Consider the following 19158-nt stretch of genomic DNA (forward strand, 5'->3'; position numbering starts at 1 on the left):
GACATATTGGAGACTCAACGCTCATACCATTATCGATGTTGTAATTAAGGCAATGAGAATCCAATATCAAACATGGAGGACACTGAAAAGCCAAATAACACGGATCGCTCGAGGCAAGTTTAAGTGACTGAAACCCAAATGTAATGGGCCAAACTACATCTTATGACTAACTCTGTAAACGTACAAGCATCTAATACCAGCCTTGGTCAGAGCTCTCTCATTACTAACACTAACTCAAACATGGTCGGTGACTCACTCCACTTCTCAAAAGTAATGTGTTTGACACAAATTGGGAGTACAATTGCATCACTTAAATGTCCCGTCGAACAAATATATTAGCTTTAAACTTATTCGGTTGAGGCTGAAATGACGCTACCGACAACGCGGTGCTGTTTTAGCAGTGGAAAACCTGGTCGACCCCTCTGTCAAATAGCATACCACAAATGAGTCATCCCAGGATGGATACCTAAAACTGAAATGCAGCCTGTATCCTTGACACACTGTGGTCATCTTTTCAAGCCTTGTGGATAAACCTCCATGATATCACAGCTGGGACTGAGGCTTTTCTTCCAGTCACTCTGCTCGGTTTACCATTAAATGGATAGAAACTTCACAATGCTATTGTGTATTGTGAGTCTTTTTTAGCCCACGCAAGGACTGCGGTCTAATTGTGTCTGAGAAAACTTTCCTATGTGTAAACACTCGGCCACTCTGACTGATCATTATGTTAAATGTCAGCTGGCTTTAAAGTTGTGGCCGAGGCAGTTGAGCAGCAAAGCCAGCCTTCTTTGGTGGATTACAGCCCTCTGTGATGTTTCATCTGTCCATGGATGAACGGCCGGCAGCAACAGCAGGCTGTAATCCTCTGGGCCATAACAGCAGTGCTTGATCCAAGGTGGAATGAAACATCCCACTGTAAAACCCCAATCAGAATTGAAATCCCAGTAACTATTGGGCAGGGGGAGCAAGCTGATCATGCGGATGGTGATTACCGCGGAATCGACTGATATTCAATCCCTCTTCCACTGGCTGGGTGCTGTTCCCTTGAGCATTGGAGAAGAAAACAGGGTTTTGATAATGAGGTGTTTAAAAGAGTATCCTGATGTACCTTCTCAAAAGTGTGAGTCATGTTGGGCATTTAAGGCGGGGGGGGGGGGGGGGGGGGTGAGGTCAGCGAGAGTGAGGAGGAGAGAATGATGAGGTGGAAGAGAATTGAGAGTGCCCTGCCTTTAACGCAGACGATGCTCTCCAAACATTCATTATAATGATGACGTAGTCTGTCTGAACACCTTGTTCGTCCCTGATCTGACCCAGAAATCACACTTGTCCCTGCTTTTTGCCTTGAAGGGGAAAACCAAGAAGTCAGTTACTTTCAACATACATGTTTTTTTTTTATTTATTTTGGACTGATACTGGGAATACCCCCACCGTCTCGACCATCCCGACACCAAACATCCCTGTTGCTCCCCCTGCTTTGTGCAATGGGGTTTAACAGAGAAGGCAGTGTGTAATGCAATTTGGTTGATTAAAAGAAAACATTAAAGCTGTACCTTATTGAATTTGACGGCACGTACGGATCCGGATCTCACCAGCCACTCTGTTTTATTGGCTGGGATGAAGGGAATCACGTCATTCCCCATCTTCTACCGCCCCCGCCGCCGCCGCCGCCAACTCGGTACACCATTCTCCCCACCTTTGAGCTCCGCCTCTCTCTATCTCATTCTGCTCTAAACAAACCTTGGCAGTAGGTCGTCCTGGCAGGATAGGATTGTTTAGACCTCCTGTCTGTCTCTTTTGAATCCTCACTAACCTTGGCCATGACAACAGAGTGAGACACATTATAATGGACGACATGAAAGTGACAGACCCTTGGTGTAATGACAGTGGAGTCATTTTGTATGTGTCAATAAAGACTGATCAGGTCATTAATCTTTTGAACAGATGGCTTCGAGGTGGGCACCGCATCCTCGTCTGATCAAGATGACTCATACCTTGTCCAAGCCTCATTGTCTATATTTTAGAAGCTGGCGTGTCTTTCATAGGGTTAGAGGACAGGGTGGCGAGTGTATGTGTGTATCCTCTTCTGGGAATATCGAACACCTGCCAGTCTACTCAAACGAGGCCAAGCACCCTCTCTGCTTGCCATATCCAGTCCATTTATTAGAGTTACGGTGATGGAGCTGGTCTGCCTGGCCGTGTACGGGAGCAACAAAACAACTTCTGAGCCCAAGTCTTGTATTTAGATGACATCACCAGTGAGTGCATCGACTACGTACTCTGTCTGAAATGCAAAGGAGCACAGAGAGGGTGATGTAATGTATCGACAATCTGTTGAGCCATTGAATTAAGGCTTTTTCCCCACACTGGCTTAAGTGCATTGTTGACTCTTCTGATAAAACAACATCATCAAAAGCACAGAGCAACTTATTCAATACAAAGAAAGACAGAAGCATTAGTTTACCGAATTTGATGTTGGCCCTTGTTTCTAAACAGGCCATCAATGCATTAGTGAATAAATTAATCAGTATGCCATCTGTGGGCAACCTTGTTTTCATTACAGAGACAGTGGGAATGCAATTATTCCACTCTTCAAACATTACCAGCTGTATGATTTGTGTTAACGCCCTCATCTGTGTTTGTTATTAACTAGGGATGAGCGAGTACACCACTATCTGCACCCGTACCTGTTCACTCATCTAAATTATCTGTATTATATCTATACTTGGGGGCGGGGCTTAACCAAAAGTGGGCGTGTTTAATTATTTTAAGTCTGAAATTGATTGGGATTGATCATAAATCGTTATATTTATTATTAGCCCGTTATATGTGTACTGTGTATGTGTGTAAGTGATCTTTGAGACCTATAATTTAATTAACTTTTAATGATCTGTATGATCTTTGTGACTCATGCCACTCACCCGAAGTCAGCTGGGATAGGCTCCAGCACCCCCGCGACCCTTGTGAGGATAAGCGGTAGAAAATGAATGAATGATCATAAGTTGCTATATTTATTATTATCTCGCTATATGTGTACTGTGTATGTGTGTAAGTGATCTGTGAGACCTATTATTTAATCAGCTTTTAATGATCTGTATGGTCTTTGTGACTCATGCCGCTCACCTAAAGTCAGCTGGGATAGGCTCCAGCATAGATTAAGCAGCATAAAAAATAAATGGATTGGTGGACAGTTGAAAGCAGCTTTTTTGCTTTACCATAGTTACGTGCTAAGAGGTGCACATGAATTAGTTTTCCCTTTCTTCTACAGTATCATCTCCATCTTGTTCCCAAATGCTGAGGCTGTGCACGAATACATAAACGAATGTTGATAATATTATGACGTCTGTATTAGCGTTTGCCCATACCAAGTGGAATTAACCATTTTGCATGGTTGCAATGTGGGGATAGGTACTTCCACACTGTCGTCATTTGATTAAACATTCCATTTGATTATAACATACATATCCAAATGAAAGAAAAGTAATTTTCCAAACTTAACCAAAGCCCAGCGGCCTCATCGCGGTTGGGGCCCTGGTACAACATCCCCCGATTTGAAGGTTACGATGCTCCAAATGCACCACCTTCCATTGGTACACTACGCCACTGGGTAACTTGAGATGTCAACAGATACAAATGTGTGCTACAATTTCCCGCAAAGAGCCCCCATCATGACAAAGCATGGAGGGACGCCGGGGCACGGGAGGTTACTAGGGTATTATTGTCTTAAGAAATCAAATCCAGGGCATCATCACTGTCTTGGTTGCTTGGCACTTTCAGCGCCATGACAAATTGGGGTAACTTTGCAAATAAAATTATAAGGAAAGTATACTTTGTTGGAATGGTTTAAATGGAAACCAAGGAGAGAAAGAAAAGGTGAGAGATGATAGGAGGACAAAGAAAGATCCTAAACAAAGATCTCTGGAGGTTCTTTAAAAGCCTTCATCATCCCATACTCCTGGAACTCCGAGGCAAAGCAGTGAATGAATTATTCAGGTTGTGGCTGGATGATCTCCTCCGGGACTCTCGCTCTCCTTGTGCAATAGAGCACCACTTGACGGTAAATGTTCACTGGGACAAACGGGAGGTCCTTAAAAAAGACGCGCACTTAACTCGCACTATAACCCCCCTCCACTAACCCTTCATCCTGACCTCGGCCAAGATCAATACACGGCGGGAGCCAGATGTTGCACAATACCACACACAAGGTCTCTAAGAGGAAGTTGTGTGCTTATATTTAAACACACTGTGTTCGGAAAGCCAGTTGATTGAGTGGCTTGCATTAACTTTGTATTATTTTTCTTATGCATGTAATCCATGGATTTTACACAGCTTTGCTTATGATGCTTCAGATTGAAATTGCAAGTTGCACTGCCTAATGCTGCCATCTTCAGGTTGTCTTTGGTTAGTTGGTGTTATTGTGTCTCAATTGAAAATGGTTGTATTTATCGCTTCTGCCATCATTATGCTGTGAATTTGATCTTTTTGGAAATACACATGATCATGGACACCACAGATGACAATGCAAAGACTCACTGGGGAAAATTTTGAATGAATGAAGTCAAAGTTTTCCTTAGTCACCAGTAATATTACAACAGGTGTGCTATGCATAAAATGGACAGCTCCTGTATTTATGAAAATGGGGTTTCTTTTACAGATAATAAGTTGTAATGATACGTGTTGTGTTGTGTTGTCGATGACTGCTTTCATAGTCCTTCAAAATGTTGTCCACATATGATTCATTTGAAGCAGACAGTGATGGTGCATTTATCCCAAAGAAGGGAAAAAAACCCAAAACTGGGAAATGGAACTCCAGCATTGCTGTTGAATTGTTGTTCAATAGAGCTTTCTAACAAAAATGATGGTAGTCTTTGTTGCACAACCTTTTGAAGCAATTACTGCCATCAAGAACTTCCTGTATCTCTGGGTGAGACTCCTGCATCTGTCCAGGTATTTTGGCCCCCCATCCTTAAAAGCAAAGAGCTCCAGATGGGTCATGTTTGATGGGTGCCTTCTCCAGACTGCGTGCTTCAGCACTTTCCAGAGATTCAATTAAATTTACAGTAAATCAAGAATTCAGAATAGTTCAATGCTTGACACATCTGCAATTTTCAGAGACTTTTTATCTGTGTTTTAGGTCATTGTCATGTTGGAGAGCTTTATGACGCTGGGTAACACATTTTGCGCTAGGATCTAGTCTTAAGATTTCATTATGGCCTACACCGATGAACGACATCATGTGCCGGTATCTAAACATAGAGCTGATCTCCAGACTTGTCTTCCAGAAGCTTTCTAGCTTGTTCATATACATTTTGGCAAAATACTTCTTTTTTTTTTTAACTCACAGTGGAACTTCGGTTAGTGGATGCCCCAGTTAGCATGTTTTCCGATTAACACTGAAAATTTTTACGCAAAATGTAGCGTTTTCCAATTAGCGTGCAATAGGCCGTGGGTCTTATCGTGTCAACAGTACGCTTTGCACAGTTCAACTCCGCTTACTGGCTTGTTACTAGAGCAAACCCTCGTTTTTTGCGGTTAATTGATTCCAGACTTGCCTGTGATAAGTGAATTTCTTCTTTATAAATATAATATTTGCATAGTTAAGGCATAGACAACCAGTTTATAATCGTCTAAAGATGTTTTTTTTTAACATTATTAGTGCACTCTAAACATTATTTAAGACGTAAATAATACTTGTTACTTTCTATGTCGCAGTAAAGTGTTGCGGGTGTATGGAAGACGACGTCAGGGGTTTGGAGTTGAGTAGTCTATATCCTTATGTAGAGTACAATTTAGTGGAAAACTAAAATTAGCATGTTCCCAGAATCTTCCTTGTACACATATTACTCGTTCTCTTTCCAGTCAGTCTCCTTGCACACAGAACTGGTGGCCAGTGAGATAATCAGGTCTGCAGAGCCTGTTGTTGGACACAGACCCAACAGCACCGCTACATTTGAAGCTAACCATGTTGCTTTACTGCCCTGTTTGTGTACCGTCAAAATGCAAATGTCAGCAATAAAATTGGCTGCTGACGGGAATGACTGATGATCGTTTCAGTCTGTGGTTGGATGGAATTCTGTGCATCTTTACATACATTAACACTTGGTGGTTTGTCAAGGAATGGTAGAACTATTGCAACTATTCCCATGGACTTTGGTAATAGAATAGAAAGTCCTATAGTGTGGATTCTAATAGCTTTGTCAGTCCCTGACTTCCCAGCATATACCCAGAGTTTTCTATTACTCAGCTTTTTAACAAAGCAATGATTATCCAGTGGTTAGCATGTTGGCCACGCAGTCAGCAGATCGGGAAGACCTTTGATTCTCCGCTTGGGCATCTCTGTGCGGAATTTCCATGTTCTCCCTGTGCGTGCGTGGGTTTTCTCCAGGTACTCTGGTTTAATCCCACATTCCAAAAACATGCACGTAAGGTTAATTAGCGACTCCTTTTTTATTGGGATAAAAGCCAAAAAGAACAAAAAAAAAAAACCTTAAACTGTATTATGGAAAGCAGGAAGTGAACAAATGTAACAGTTACTAATTGTAAAAATACCAGATGGAGGGGCAGGATTTAATAAGCTTTGCTTCTTCCTATTCCTTTTGGACATGTGGAACTGTGAACTGATTATGTGATGCACTCAATTGTAATTGATGCAGGTTGAAATGAAATAAAAACCATTACCATTACCTAAAATAGTACTCAGGTTTGGTATGGACTCGTGCCCATCACTACTTTGACAACACTGATGATTCACCGACCGGCAGATTCAAACCCACTTGCCTGCTGCAACAAACAAACAAGCAGGCAATCATTAGTTCACATAATTAGAGGTAAATGCATAGACATAATGGGGGGAAACAAGCATACAGAGGAGGTCATGCATGATGAATAACTACATTAGCAGTTTGATAGAAATTAAATCAAAGGAGCCCTGTAAGGCGGTGATTTACAGTGGTGACGGCTTAGCAGTGAGATGATCAAGAGGTGAAGTAAGCTATGGATTTGTTTATATGTCTCCAATAAGCTCAGGAGGCATTCAACCCGATTGAAAATATGACACTAATTATACTCCCCTGTCTAACCACAGCAAGACCACAGCCTCAGCCATCACAAACAGGCCATTAAACATCCACTGTGTGTAGGATCAGAGAGGCTGTGGGAGATGTAACCTGCATGGCTTCCCTGCAGTGGTTGAGTGGTTTTACTGTAAGATTGATCTAACCGATCACCTCATTTCCTTTCTCATCTACCATAACTGCCAAACACTGAGTCGGTCTGAGAAAGCAATGTAAAAGTGCCAAGTACAACACAGGAAATGTATCTGCTGCAGACTGTTTTTTTTCTGTCTGGTTATGACATGCTGTCTTTGCCTTGTGTGGGATGAAGCAGCTCAAATAAATGCATATGCCCCTTAAGATTTTACAATTTAATGTTTTTTATTCATTAATTATTTTGGGAAAAATGATGGTAATGGATGGCAATTTCATTTGAACATCAGATTACAATTGAATGCATCACATAATCAGTTCACAGTTCCATATGTCCAAAAGGAGTAGGAAGAAGCAAAGCTTATTAAATCCTACCCCTCCATCTGGAACTTTTACAATCAGTAACTGTTACATTTGTTCACTTCCTGCTTTCCATAATACAGTTTAAGGGTTTTTATATATATATATGCTGAGTTATCAGCATACATGCTCACAAGACCCAAAGTTCAGTGAGCATCAAAAGATTAACATTTTTAACTTTTCTGCAGAACTCCACACTCTAAAAATAGCATAGGGAATGCTACATGCTACTTCGATATCACAACTTCATAACATTACATTTTATATTGGTCAACTTCTTTTTACATTTAAAAACCTTACAAACTAAATCCCCAAGATGTATAAGGGATTGTTAACACTGCTAATACAAAATTATTTTGTCTTATCCAGCCAAATAAAGACTATAGTCCATATTATTATTATTATTATGCAACAATAATAACATGAATAAACGCATGATCACACATGGAGTTATGTTTACGAGGCCTGATATAATGTAAAAATGAAATGTTTGGACCCCAGCCAGGAAAAGACTGAACAATGTACTTAAAGGCTGTAATGTAAAACAGCTTGGCTTGGATAAATGCATCTTGCCCAATGAGATGTGAAAACCACATTTACAATACAATGAGCTTTCCAATGATCCAGGGTGCACATTGACTAAAAATATCCTGTTTGGATAAAGCAGTGGAGGGAGCAACCGAAAAATGAAGTCATGTCTCACAAGAGTTTTGGCTTCGGCCTTTCCCTACAAAGTAATCAATTGAAGTGGAAACTTTTTTTGGCCTTGCCGTCTGCTGATAAATGGAGCTGTAGTTCATTACAAATGCATGTTTTGTAAGTTGTCTTGAAAGGTTGGAACCTTCAAACTTACTGGACTCATGCTGGATTTTCCTACAGTACAGCGTCTCGTGTTTCCTCTGTGCAACCACTGCTGGACAACTGTTATCTACATACATTGAAAAGAACTGATGAAAAGATGAATGATTAATAAATCATTACTATTATTGTTATATTGCTGCATGGAGGGTTTTTATGGCTTTACAAAGATAGCTTTACATGCATTAAAAAAATATTAATGCATATAAATGAAGAATGTCTTTTCCATCAATGTCTTCAATGATGGTAATAGTAACCTTAAATGTTCATGTATCGCCTTCGTTCATTGAATTGTTTTCTGCATGCTACTATTTTTTTTAGCTTTTTGGAAGCCATTAATTGGATTTAATTTGGTAATTTGGTAATTTAATTTAATTAATTAGACATGATTTCTGTTGAGAAAAAATGATTTAGTTAACATCCGTTAGAGGTGGACCTTCTGAAACAGATTAATGACACTAACCAAGGTTCCACTGCGTTTTTATATGAAGTACATGCACCCTATCCTTCTCCAGGAAAAGCTCTTTTACCTTGTTATAAAAGATAGATAGACTTTCTTTATTGTCATTGCACAATAACACAGCAGTGAAATTGCCAACGAAATGTTGTTGCCTGGCTCCCGTATAATAATAAATAATAAATAATAATGTGGAGAATAAAAAGTCTCATCACCTTCTGTTGAGCTAGGATATACACTCAACAGAAATATTAACGCAACACTTTTCTACCGTGTACCAGTTCCCACTGATATCCAGCAACTTTGCACGGCCATTGAAGAGGAGTGGACCAACATTCCACGGGCCACAATTGAAAATCTGATAAACTCTATGCGAAGCAAATGGTGGTCACACCAGATACTGACTGGTTCCGAGTCCCCAGACCCCCCAAAAAAGCACATTTCAGCCTTGAATATAGCCTTTTATTGTGGCCAGTCTAAGGCACACCTGTGCACTAATCATGATCAGCATCTTGATGTGGCACAGCTGTGAGGTGGGATGGATTATCTCAGCAAGGCGGAAGTGCTCCCTATTAAACATTTAGACAGATTTGTGAACAGAATTTGAAATAAATGTTAATATTGTTTATCTGGAATTAGTTTATATTTTTGTTGAGTGTACATTCCTGATCAAAATTGTAAGAATTTACATTTTGCACTGTTTGATTTTTCTGAGGTTCTAAGTAGACCTTCAAAATGCGAAAATTGGTGTGACACAAAAAAAATGTGCAAGTGATTTATTACAAACAGCGAGCATTTTATAAACTTCCCCTGCCATCCGTCCGCAAATATTGTCAGTCACCAAGACTGTGGTTGGTGTGCTGTGTTGTGACCCCTTGTGGTTTCATTGAGTTCGGTTTTACTGCTGCTGCTACTTCCTGTTCAAGCAGGGTGATGAGTCTCTAGGAGGGAGTTTCTTCATCCGGATATGTCAAATATATGATGTTTTGGTTCTATGTAAATACATTTGAGATGAATGAACTTGTCATGTAGGTTGTGGTTATGTGGTCAAGTTAGGGTTGCTGTGACCTCCTGGAGTCTTGTCGCCAGCTTTCAGAGGACAAGGTTTTTTGTCTCCGGCCAATGCATACTTATCCGCTCAATAACACCATGCTTTCTTATTTAGGTTTAGGTCTGCTGAAGGTTTAAGTTATATTATGTTACTTAGAGGCAGTCATGTACACCGCAGGCACTGCTAGAAGAGCTTAGTTCCTCTCACCATGGGGTTTTATGAAAACATATTTCAGTTTGAGAATGAATATTTGCACCTTTTATGCATCCAAATAAGATAAAACATTATAAAAGTCTCTCAGTTTGAGCAGTGAAATTGGTCATTGTTGCAAAAATACACTTTAAGAATTCTCGCTTTTGTACTGATTCTTAATAACCATACACGTCTACATTTTAATGTGGTCATCTTGTTGCAGTGTTGTGAAAAAGCTTATTTCCAGTCATATGTCAAGTCTAAATTTGGCACAACGCCCTTTCCTGAGTCAGCAGCTCTTTAAAGGTGACACCCAACACCTTTGCAGATGTACTGTAAATATACAACAAACATACTCACACACACACACACACACACACACACACTCACACACACACACACACACAGTTGCATTGTGAAAGTGTATTATTACACCTCGGGGAAATTAGCTGACTGCAGCTGCTGGGTCAAGGCTCTGCCTTACCTGAACGGATTGACTTACAGAGGAGCCAAGCAAATATCAATAAGACTGATATCGTTGCACACTGCTCAAGGATAAAGCGATTATGCATGAAACCTCTGCAAATAGACTCGAGCTTGGCATTTAAATGTGTTCGCTCGAACCAAATCCCTGCTTAAATCCCCAAACATATTTAGTTGGTTGTATGAGGGAAGCTGCATGCGTTGGCTGTGATCCTCGGTGCCAAACATAACGGAGGAAAGATTGCACGCCAAGATGGGGCGCATTAAAACGATGAGGTAGATGATTTAGCACTCATCTGAAAATCTAACACTGCAGATGTTTGCAGACAAGTAAACGCTCCAAGCTCTGAATCTGAGGAGGTACCGAAGCAATGTGCCCAGTTATATCTGCCAGTTCTCTTACACACGTGTTGGCATGAAAAATGGATGAAAAATAATGAAAAAGAAAATGGGCATTGAGAACACGTTGTTTTGGAAGAAACGTCCAGGACAGTGTGCATAGTTAAATATGGCCTTTAAACTGATTTACAACTTCACTGAAAGGAACAGGACATCGCTTCATCATGCGGAATATTGAACTACTGTATATTCCCTTTCCTGGAAATCTGGTTGTTTTTTCTTCCCGATTTTTCAGTATTTTGACACGCCTGAACCTTGCATCCATCCATTTTCTATGCCGCCATCCTTTGGCGAGAGGCGGGGTACACCCTGGACTGGAAGCTGGTCGCCAGCCAATCACAGGGCACATATAGACAATCATTCACATTCACTCACATTTATATCTATGGACAATTTGGAGTTTCTGATTAACCTAACATGTTTTTGGAATGTGGGAATGTGCCACTTAACCACCGTGCGGCACCAGTAGTAGGTAAAATTAAAATTCCATTCTTATGTGAAATCTAAGCGCCTAGGAAGGAAGTTCCGGTCATGCTTAAAAGGACCAAAATACGGCAAGATACTGTAAGTATTACATGGTATTATGTTACTACTAAATGGTTCCAGCATGTACTGTACATAAAACCATAAACCCGTGTTGTAGGTTTTTGGAGGTGTTTTAATAGCAGTCTTGGTATATCCCATTAGGTTCAGTAATGAGCTGTCTCTTTTTATCTGTTTTTATATCTTTTGAACTAAATTAGAGCGTTTCCATGTCTCATAAACGGAATGTGGATGATGGGCAAAATTCCAAAAAAAAGGTGCAGTTTTCATTTAAAGCCACTAATGAAGGAGTGTAAGATTTTAGTGCTGTTGTTGCTATACGTCATTCCTTGACACTTTTAGAGTTGAGGTTGAGTTGACAGTTGGGGCTTTTAGCTTGATGGCTATTTCTCTCGATTCTCACTCAGCGGACCCAGGCTGGCTGGACCAGTCAGGGTCCACATCTCATTGATAGACTCTGACCCATGTCAGTTAGAATGAAAGTCTTGCAGTCTAGAACATGACAGGGCATAAACAAAAACAGAACAAAATAACTCCTGGCAGTGAGTACTCATGATGTGATTCCAGATTATAATAGTAAAATATGAATGAATGCAAACGTGCTCATGCCTAATTTATGAGCAACACACACACAAAGGCATTGTGTGGTATTCTTTATTTTCTGCTGGCTCGCATAAATGCATGAATCTGCGGCAGCATCAGTTGGTAAAATAGATAAAACTGCATATGCTCTTTAACTACATTCCTCCCTGCGTCTGAGAACTCATTAAAATATTGAGTTGATCAAAATCCGACATACCGGGGCTATCACATTTGTGGGGGGTGTGGGGTCATACTCCAAGCGGTTTATATCACTTTAAATTTTTATCAGAAAACCACTCGAATAACATGAAATTGTATGCTTTGCACAGGATGTCCTTTATTTTGCATTTGTAATATGGGAATCTTTTTCCGAACTCATTTTAAAACCTTTTTCCGATGTTGGCACTCTTCACATGGACTGCAAGAGCCACATATCAGGAAGCAGGCGTGCACACGCACTTCTGGACTGATGCAATATGCTGAAAAAATAAAGATGTTAGTGTTTGGTGTGGAATAAAAAATATAAGACATGAATGTTTAAATCTGGTTATTGACTCCTGCAAAAAACCTTGCATGGCACAAGTGTTTCTGTGATAGTGTTAATATAGCATAATGTTCCACTGTGTGGAATCCACTGTGAATGTCAAATTACACAACATTATATAAGCTTCGCAATGCTAAAAGGCAACGATCTATTCATGATAGAAGAGAATCTGAGAGAAAGAGACACGGCACAGGAGCGTGCGCAGTGCATGACAAGGTTGCCCGGTGCAATCAAAGTGCAGAGCGCAGTCAAAGCGACTTGGAGCTTTGGATCGGATGCACAAAAGCTCGGCTAACTGGCTTACCTCAGCACTGCACCAGAGAGGGACTGTCACTGGATATTACCATGCACACCGCTGAACTGATTCTCCCTCAGCAGAGTGGACCTCTTAGAAGCCCACCTCAGACACACTCTGGGGACTCCGGCTACTTCCTGAAATGTGTCTGTGTATGATTTTGCGGTTCAAAACCTTCACATTAAAAATGAATAGCTTTAATAATCAACTGGAGCTCTTAAGAGATTTGCTGGGTACCGAAAATGCAATCTAGTTCTGCGACAATGCCCGTAACATCTCTGTCGGTACTGTATGCATGATAACAGTGTGTGTATCCTATGAACAGTTGTTCAAGCCCAGCCTTGGAACAATACGAAATTGTTATGTCCCTTTTTAAAAGACTGGCTCGTATAATATAGATATTTAATGATTTCATTAAACGAGACCAAATACAAAGTGATGCCCCTTTTTCTGAGAGAGAGAAATGTCACAATGTTTAGTTGAAATTTTCCACAATGTCGTCCAGAGACAATTGTGTCGAGGAGTGACTTGGACTGGATTTAGTTTTCAAGCTGATGGAACCGTACAGTTTAGCTGAGCGTTTGGAATAAGCGATGACCTTCCTCCTGTACATCTCTCCTTTCCAGATGGAGATCATGAGCAGCGTAGACAGCACAACCCCACCCAGGGTCAGCAAACACAGTCCAGCTATGACACACCGGTCCAGGTGAGCCCCAATCCGAGCACTCTCCAGTTCTAGCCTCTCCATCTCCCTGGCCGAGACAGTGTCCCGGTCCACGACTATGTCTCTGGGCACAGCATAGGAGATGATCACCAAAGAGATACCAGTCACCAAAAACGTAACGGCACTGATGAACCAGTAGTCCACTGAGGACCCGGAGGCCTCCCCAAAGGACAAATCATCCTCAGACATGAAAGAAAATTCTGGTACTGTTTCAGAGCACGGCTCGCAGTTACGTGGGGTTCGATGAGAACTTTTAAGACTCGTCTCCGGGCTGGCGAGTCTCAGGTTAACATTCTCATCAATGTAGATGAAGGAAGTCTCCAATTCTTCGTCACAGCAGACGCGTACTTTCTCGTCCCCGAGAGGACGCAGTTTGACCTCCGAGCCCGCCTTGCGATGTGCCGTCCTGGCTGCTGAATGACAGCGGGCGTTGCAGCCCCGGGCCGGGTTCCAGAAGCCATCTGCAGGGATCCCTCCTCCTGTTGATTCCCTTGTCTTGCTGACGTGCAGCACACCAGTGAGGTGTTCAAGGACGGCGGGAGAATGTGGTTGCTTATCCACACTGCTTGCAGAAGGCGGCACTGGAGAAGCCATTCGTTCCCTTTCCCTTCTTCTACTCTTTCAGTGCACAGCATCCCTAATGAGACAAGTTAAATGGTGCATATTAATTAGATAACCCCATTAATAATCTTGATTTGCCTTGTCTTTTTATATGCAGGGGCGTGTGCTTCATATGCACACAGAACTAAATAAAAGCCACTTTTAAGTTGATTATAGAAATCTGTGCGCTCATCTTGAAAGATGCTAACATTGGATGTGATGAGTCGAATACCGTTGTATCCAATTAGGCAGAGAATCTGTGTGTAGCCTTAAACCTAGATTAAACTATTCTAATTCGGCTTTAATCTGATCACCTTTGCGAGCACACCAGATTTAAAACGTAAGCGGACCATAATAATCAGCAGATAACTCACAATTGAACAATACTTCCTAAATGATACAATATCAGTTCATGGACCGAAATGCTGCTTCACATGGATGTGTAGCGGAACATCCGTTTTCAACAGCCGAAAACAAGACGTTTTCCTTCGAAGGTTACATTTACTAACCGTGTTTCTTCAGCATTCCTTCTGCTGTCGCGCTGTCCAACACGCCATAGCACGGAACTCCGCGCCACCGAAGGCAGATTTATGAAAAAAAGCTTCAGTGAGTGAGGACGCCTTCACTGCCGTCTCCCTGCTCGCTGCTGTGACGTCACAGGCCGAGCTGATTGGAGCTCCCTCGTTAGCCCCGCCCACATCCGAGCCTCTGCCTGCAACCGTGGAGGAGAGGAGCTGACCAGATCAGCACCAGGCAGTCAAAAATTGATAGGAATCTGCGAAAATAAGCTATTATGATTTGTTTTTGACACATCCACAGCATCATAAGATGCAAAAAACTTTATTCAAAGTCTGCTTTGACAAAGCACTGGATGACACTGACAGCTGAGAATTATAATGCAGGCCTTAACCAATACAATTGAGGTAGCATTAATGCAGCTAATCTCAACTCTTCTAAACTAATCCTCTTTGTCAGATGCAGCATCATTTGACATGAAACCTACATATCATATTTCTAATTATATATTACAATGTATAGACTCCTGTCAATATTACATAATATAAAAATGGAACAGTGATTCTCAACTGGTGTCTGGTGTCAACTTGTCTTTTTATTGAATCATATTGAGCAATATGTTAGTCATCTTCCGCTTTGGTGTATACGGGGGGGGGGGGGGCACTTTGATATTTTGCAAACCAACACATGTAGATATGCTAAGACGTTCTACTGTATATATTTCAAGAATAAAATGCATCTCAGCTATGTGATATAGGTGAAAAATTTATTAATAATATGCTTTATAATAATTTGCTTTTTTTCCAAAAATGTCAACATTCTTTTTGATTTTCCTCTCATAATATTATAGCTTTATTACCATAATTTTTATCCTTATTTCCATAATATTATCATTTTTTCTCCCACCTAATTTTCCAGAAATTACAACTTGATTTGTTTTGTTTGGACAATAAGTAGCCCCTGGGCCACACTTTGGACACCCCTGATGTCCAAATGTAGTTATATGTGATTAATGTGATCTTATATGTTGCAATGATTATGTCCATCCATTTTCTATGCCGCTTATCCTCATTAGGCTTGCGCACGGGTGCTGGAGCCTATCCCAGTTGACTTTGAGCAAGAGGCGGGGTACACCCTGGACTGGACAGCCAATCACAAGCCACATATATACAAGTAGACAAACAACCATTCACACTCACATTCATACCTATGGACAATTTAGAGTGTGCAATGATTATGTTATTTTAATCGATGCATGTATTATGTTATCATTTCAAATGCACAAAAGTATGACATTTGAGAAGCCCTAACATAAACCCAATGGAGTTATGAGGTATTAATAATGTGTTTACACTCAAATTTGAATCTGTGTTCACTGTCAACATATCAAAAAGATCTGTTTGCGATGTTATGCAAACAGCATTGTTAAATTGTGTATATCATTCACCATCTGTTGTCCTGTGCTCTCAAGAGATTACCGACCATGGAAGAGTCATCCAACCATTTTTAATCTAGAGATCAAGTGAGCCACATGAGCTGTGATCTCATGGTAATCTTTAGGTGAGTACTGTATCCTCGGAACTCTCAGCTGCACTCTTTGAATGTATAGAACACTATAGATTATTTTTTGAATGATACGGTCTTTCATTCTGTGTTCCATCCAGCTTCAAACTGCTGACTCTTGCTGCTGCTATCTTGCTTATTAAAATCGCCATTCTTCAAATTCCAGGGACTGGGCCAACAGCTTTAGTTGATTTTCCAAAATGAAAAAGAGAGAGAGGGAGTAGGAAAAGAAAGTAGAGAGTAGTCAAGCATCGATGGAGACACTGCAGGAGTACCGGCTGCTACATCATAATGGTTTACGGTATGTCGGCCATATTTGCTATCAACTTTATACTCTGTTGGAAGCAGATGGCAGAAGGAAGTGAAGGCAGCGCATTATCAGATGTTATCTGTCAGCAACATTTTACCACTTTGAACCACTGTTGGCGAGGACGCCATCTTCAAAAAGGGGGGAGGTGGCTGTTTGAGGCTTAAAATTACCAGTGTGGATCCCCACAGAAGCCAAACACCCACACAGAATGAAGAATAAGGATCCATCATATTAAGGTGGTGGTGGTGTGGGGGATGGGGGTTATTTCCTGTCGCTACACAGGAAGATGAAGAAGATGACAGCGTACTGTGTGTACTACGTATGTGGGAGTGTGCATGAATGGAAGAGGCCATTGAAGCAAGCTCCCTTTCTATTTCTCCTGTTAGCTGTTTAGTCCTAATCCTCACATGACCAACTTTTCAATCTCACAAAACCATCTGCTGGCATAAATAAGAATCTATTATGTGCATCATATGCAATATGTCATTGTCTGTGCACATTTTAGGACATCCTCAGTTGGCAGAGTCAGGTATCAGGTATCAGATGAACACACAGCAGGTCTCAGGAAAGCGTCTGTCTATTTATGGGATTGCAGCCTCATGTTTCAGACCAGTTTTATGGTCCTGTTTTCTAATTCCATCTGGATAACAAACATTATTTTTAACAATAACAACGTTATTTTTCAATCTACCGCTTATTTAGCTTGTATGGAAGACATGTCTGCCTGTCCAACATTCTGATAACAATAACAAAATTTCTAATCTGAATGACTTCCTGCAATTGACAGTCGACCAGTCCAGCATGCACCCCACCTCTCACCCAAAATCAACTGGGATAGGCTCCAGCTCACTTGTGATCCCAGTGAGGACAAGTAGCACAGAAAATGGATGAATTGAATTAGAATTTCTTCACATTTACTTGAGTTGTTGAGCTGATGCAAGTGGAATCGTTTACAGTGGATTAAAAGGTTTTTCATGGACTCAATTTTCTACTGCGTATTGTGCAGGGTGACGGGGAGCTCATGATTCATAAATCGACATGCACTTCTCTGTGTTAGATGTCATTTAGATACAACCAAAAGAGACACTGAGTCGGATTCATTATTCTCTTTTAAAAGGAATCAGCATTCATTTAGAGTTTGAGCACAAATTATATAAATTCAATGTATAAATATTAGAATGGGGAAAATATGATAAATCAATGAAAATCAATTGGCAATTTTGTATTTGATGAGATTTAATTGGTTAATAACCGTGTGGATACATTACCAGCAGCATAGAAAATGGATGAATGATTAATAACCATTCATTTTGGAGTCTCAATGGATATTGAGATGCAATTCTTAAAGCCTGTCCTTGGTGATATTAACTTTTATGCAGTTCCTTTTCAATCTATAAAACCTTTTTGCAAGGTGTGCAAACCGCTTTATGTCTGTTCTGTCTTGTTTTGGGGGTTTTGTACTGGAATTCCCATCGAGAGAGTCGTCCATTTTGGTCAAGTTGATTCTACATTATTTTGAATATTAAAAAAAAATTGCTGCTGAGCAGTGGTCACCAATTTTTTGAGCCCCAAATCCCTACCCCCACCATGATACATATACAGTAATACTGTAATAATAATGGATTAGATTTCATAGTATTTTGCAAGATACCCAACATCCTTCACACTGAAGTGAACCCATTGTTCATTCACTCCTCAGCCACACAGTGGGGATGGTAAAGTACATCCGAAATCCACAGCTGCCTGAGGCAGTTCGACAGAAACGTGACTTCCATTTCGTACCTATACGGTCTCTCCAACCACCACCATAGTTTGGCAATGGAGCAGCTAAAACCCGACTGGTCGATTGCGATTGACAGGTTGGCAACCCCTGCTGTATACCACATTTTTATGGTGAACTGTTCAAGCCAGTCTGCATGACACACATAGACATGCAGGATCCAGGTCTCTGACTGGATAGTGTGCCAGGCCAAAGGTGCATTATTAATAAGGGCTTATATGCTGTACTCAGCCCATTGGTTTGCTTTGCACTAGACTGGCTTGCAAAGCATTCAAAACTAAAAAAAAAAAACCCTTTCAGAGATGACTCAGGGTGAGAGATGAACAGCGGGCTAAGGTTCAGTGGAGTTTTTTCTGGTGTGTGTGGGTGGCCGGCATCACATTCATGAAATATTTAACTAAGACCTTCATGTTAATTCACAGTCACGGTGCTAATACAGGCAACGTGTCTACTTGTGTGTTGATGGAAAGCTTTTAATGGAGCTGAAAGAGGTGATGGGGGGGCTTTTGGTGATTAAGCAAGGCTGCATCGATAATTAATTTCAGTAAACCTTTTTGTTTTTATCTTCTCAACATAATTAACACTATGTTATCCCCTCAGACAGTACTGCTTTTACAAGTTCATTCTCTCCATAGCTCTTCAGGAGTATTCTCTGCCCTGTCTTCTGAGTGTCTATGCCTCTGAGATGGTTATTTTTAC

At 40.9% G+C, this 19158-nt stretch overlaps 1 protein-coding gene across 2 annotated transcripts; it reads right to left on the reverse strand.

The window, feature by feature from the left end:
• Positions 1 to 12343: 12343 nt before the first annotated feature.
• LOC131105389 (transmembrane protein 74) lies at positions 12344 to 14944 on the reverse strand. 2 transcript variants are annotated; one of them, XR_009119928.1, is made up of 3 exons: positions 14800 to 14944; positions 12976 to 14327; positions 12346 to 12606 (listed from the first exon to the last, which is right to left on the reverse strand). XR_009119928.1 is itself a non-coding variant. In XM_058053437.1 (2 exons), the coding sequence occupies exon 2, from the start codon at positions 14282 to 14284 to the stop codon at positions 13442 to 13444; it is 843 nt and encodes a 280-aa protein (XP_057909420.1). In that variant the 5' UTR covers positions 14285 to 14327; positions 14800 to 14944; the 3' UTR covers positions 12344 to 13441. The 2 variants fall into 2 exon arrangements, 1 of the variants encoding a protein (XP_057909420.1); XM_058053437.1 differs by having other exon boundaries at positions 12344 to 14327.
• Between the last annotated feature and the right edge of the window lie 4214 nt (positions 14945 to 19158).

The sequence above is a fragment of the Doryrhamphus excisus genome, chromosome 17 (genome assembly GCF_030265055.1).
Source record: "Doryrhamphus excisus isolate RoL2022-K1 chromosome 17, RoL_Dexc_1.0, whole genome shotgun sequence".
Classification (NCBI taxonomy): domain Eukaryota; kingdom Metazoa; phylum Chordata; class Actinopteri; order Syngnathiformes; family Syngnathidae; genus Doryrhamphus; species Doryrhamphus excisus.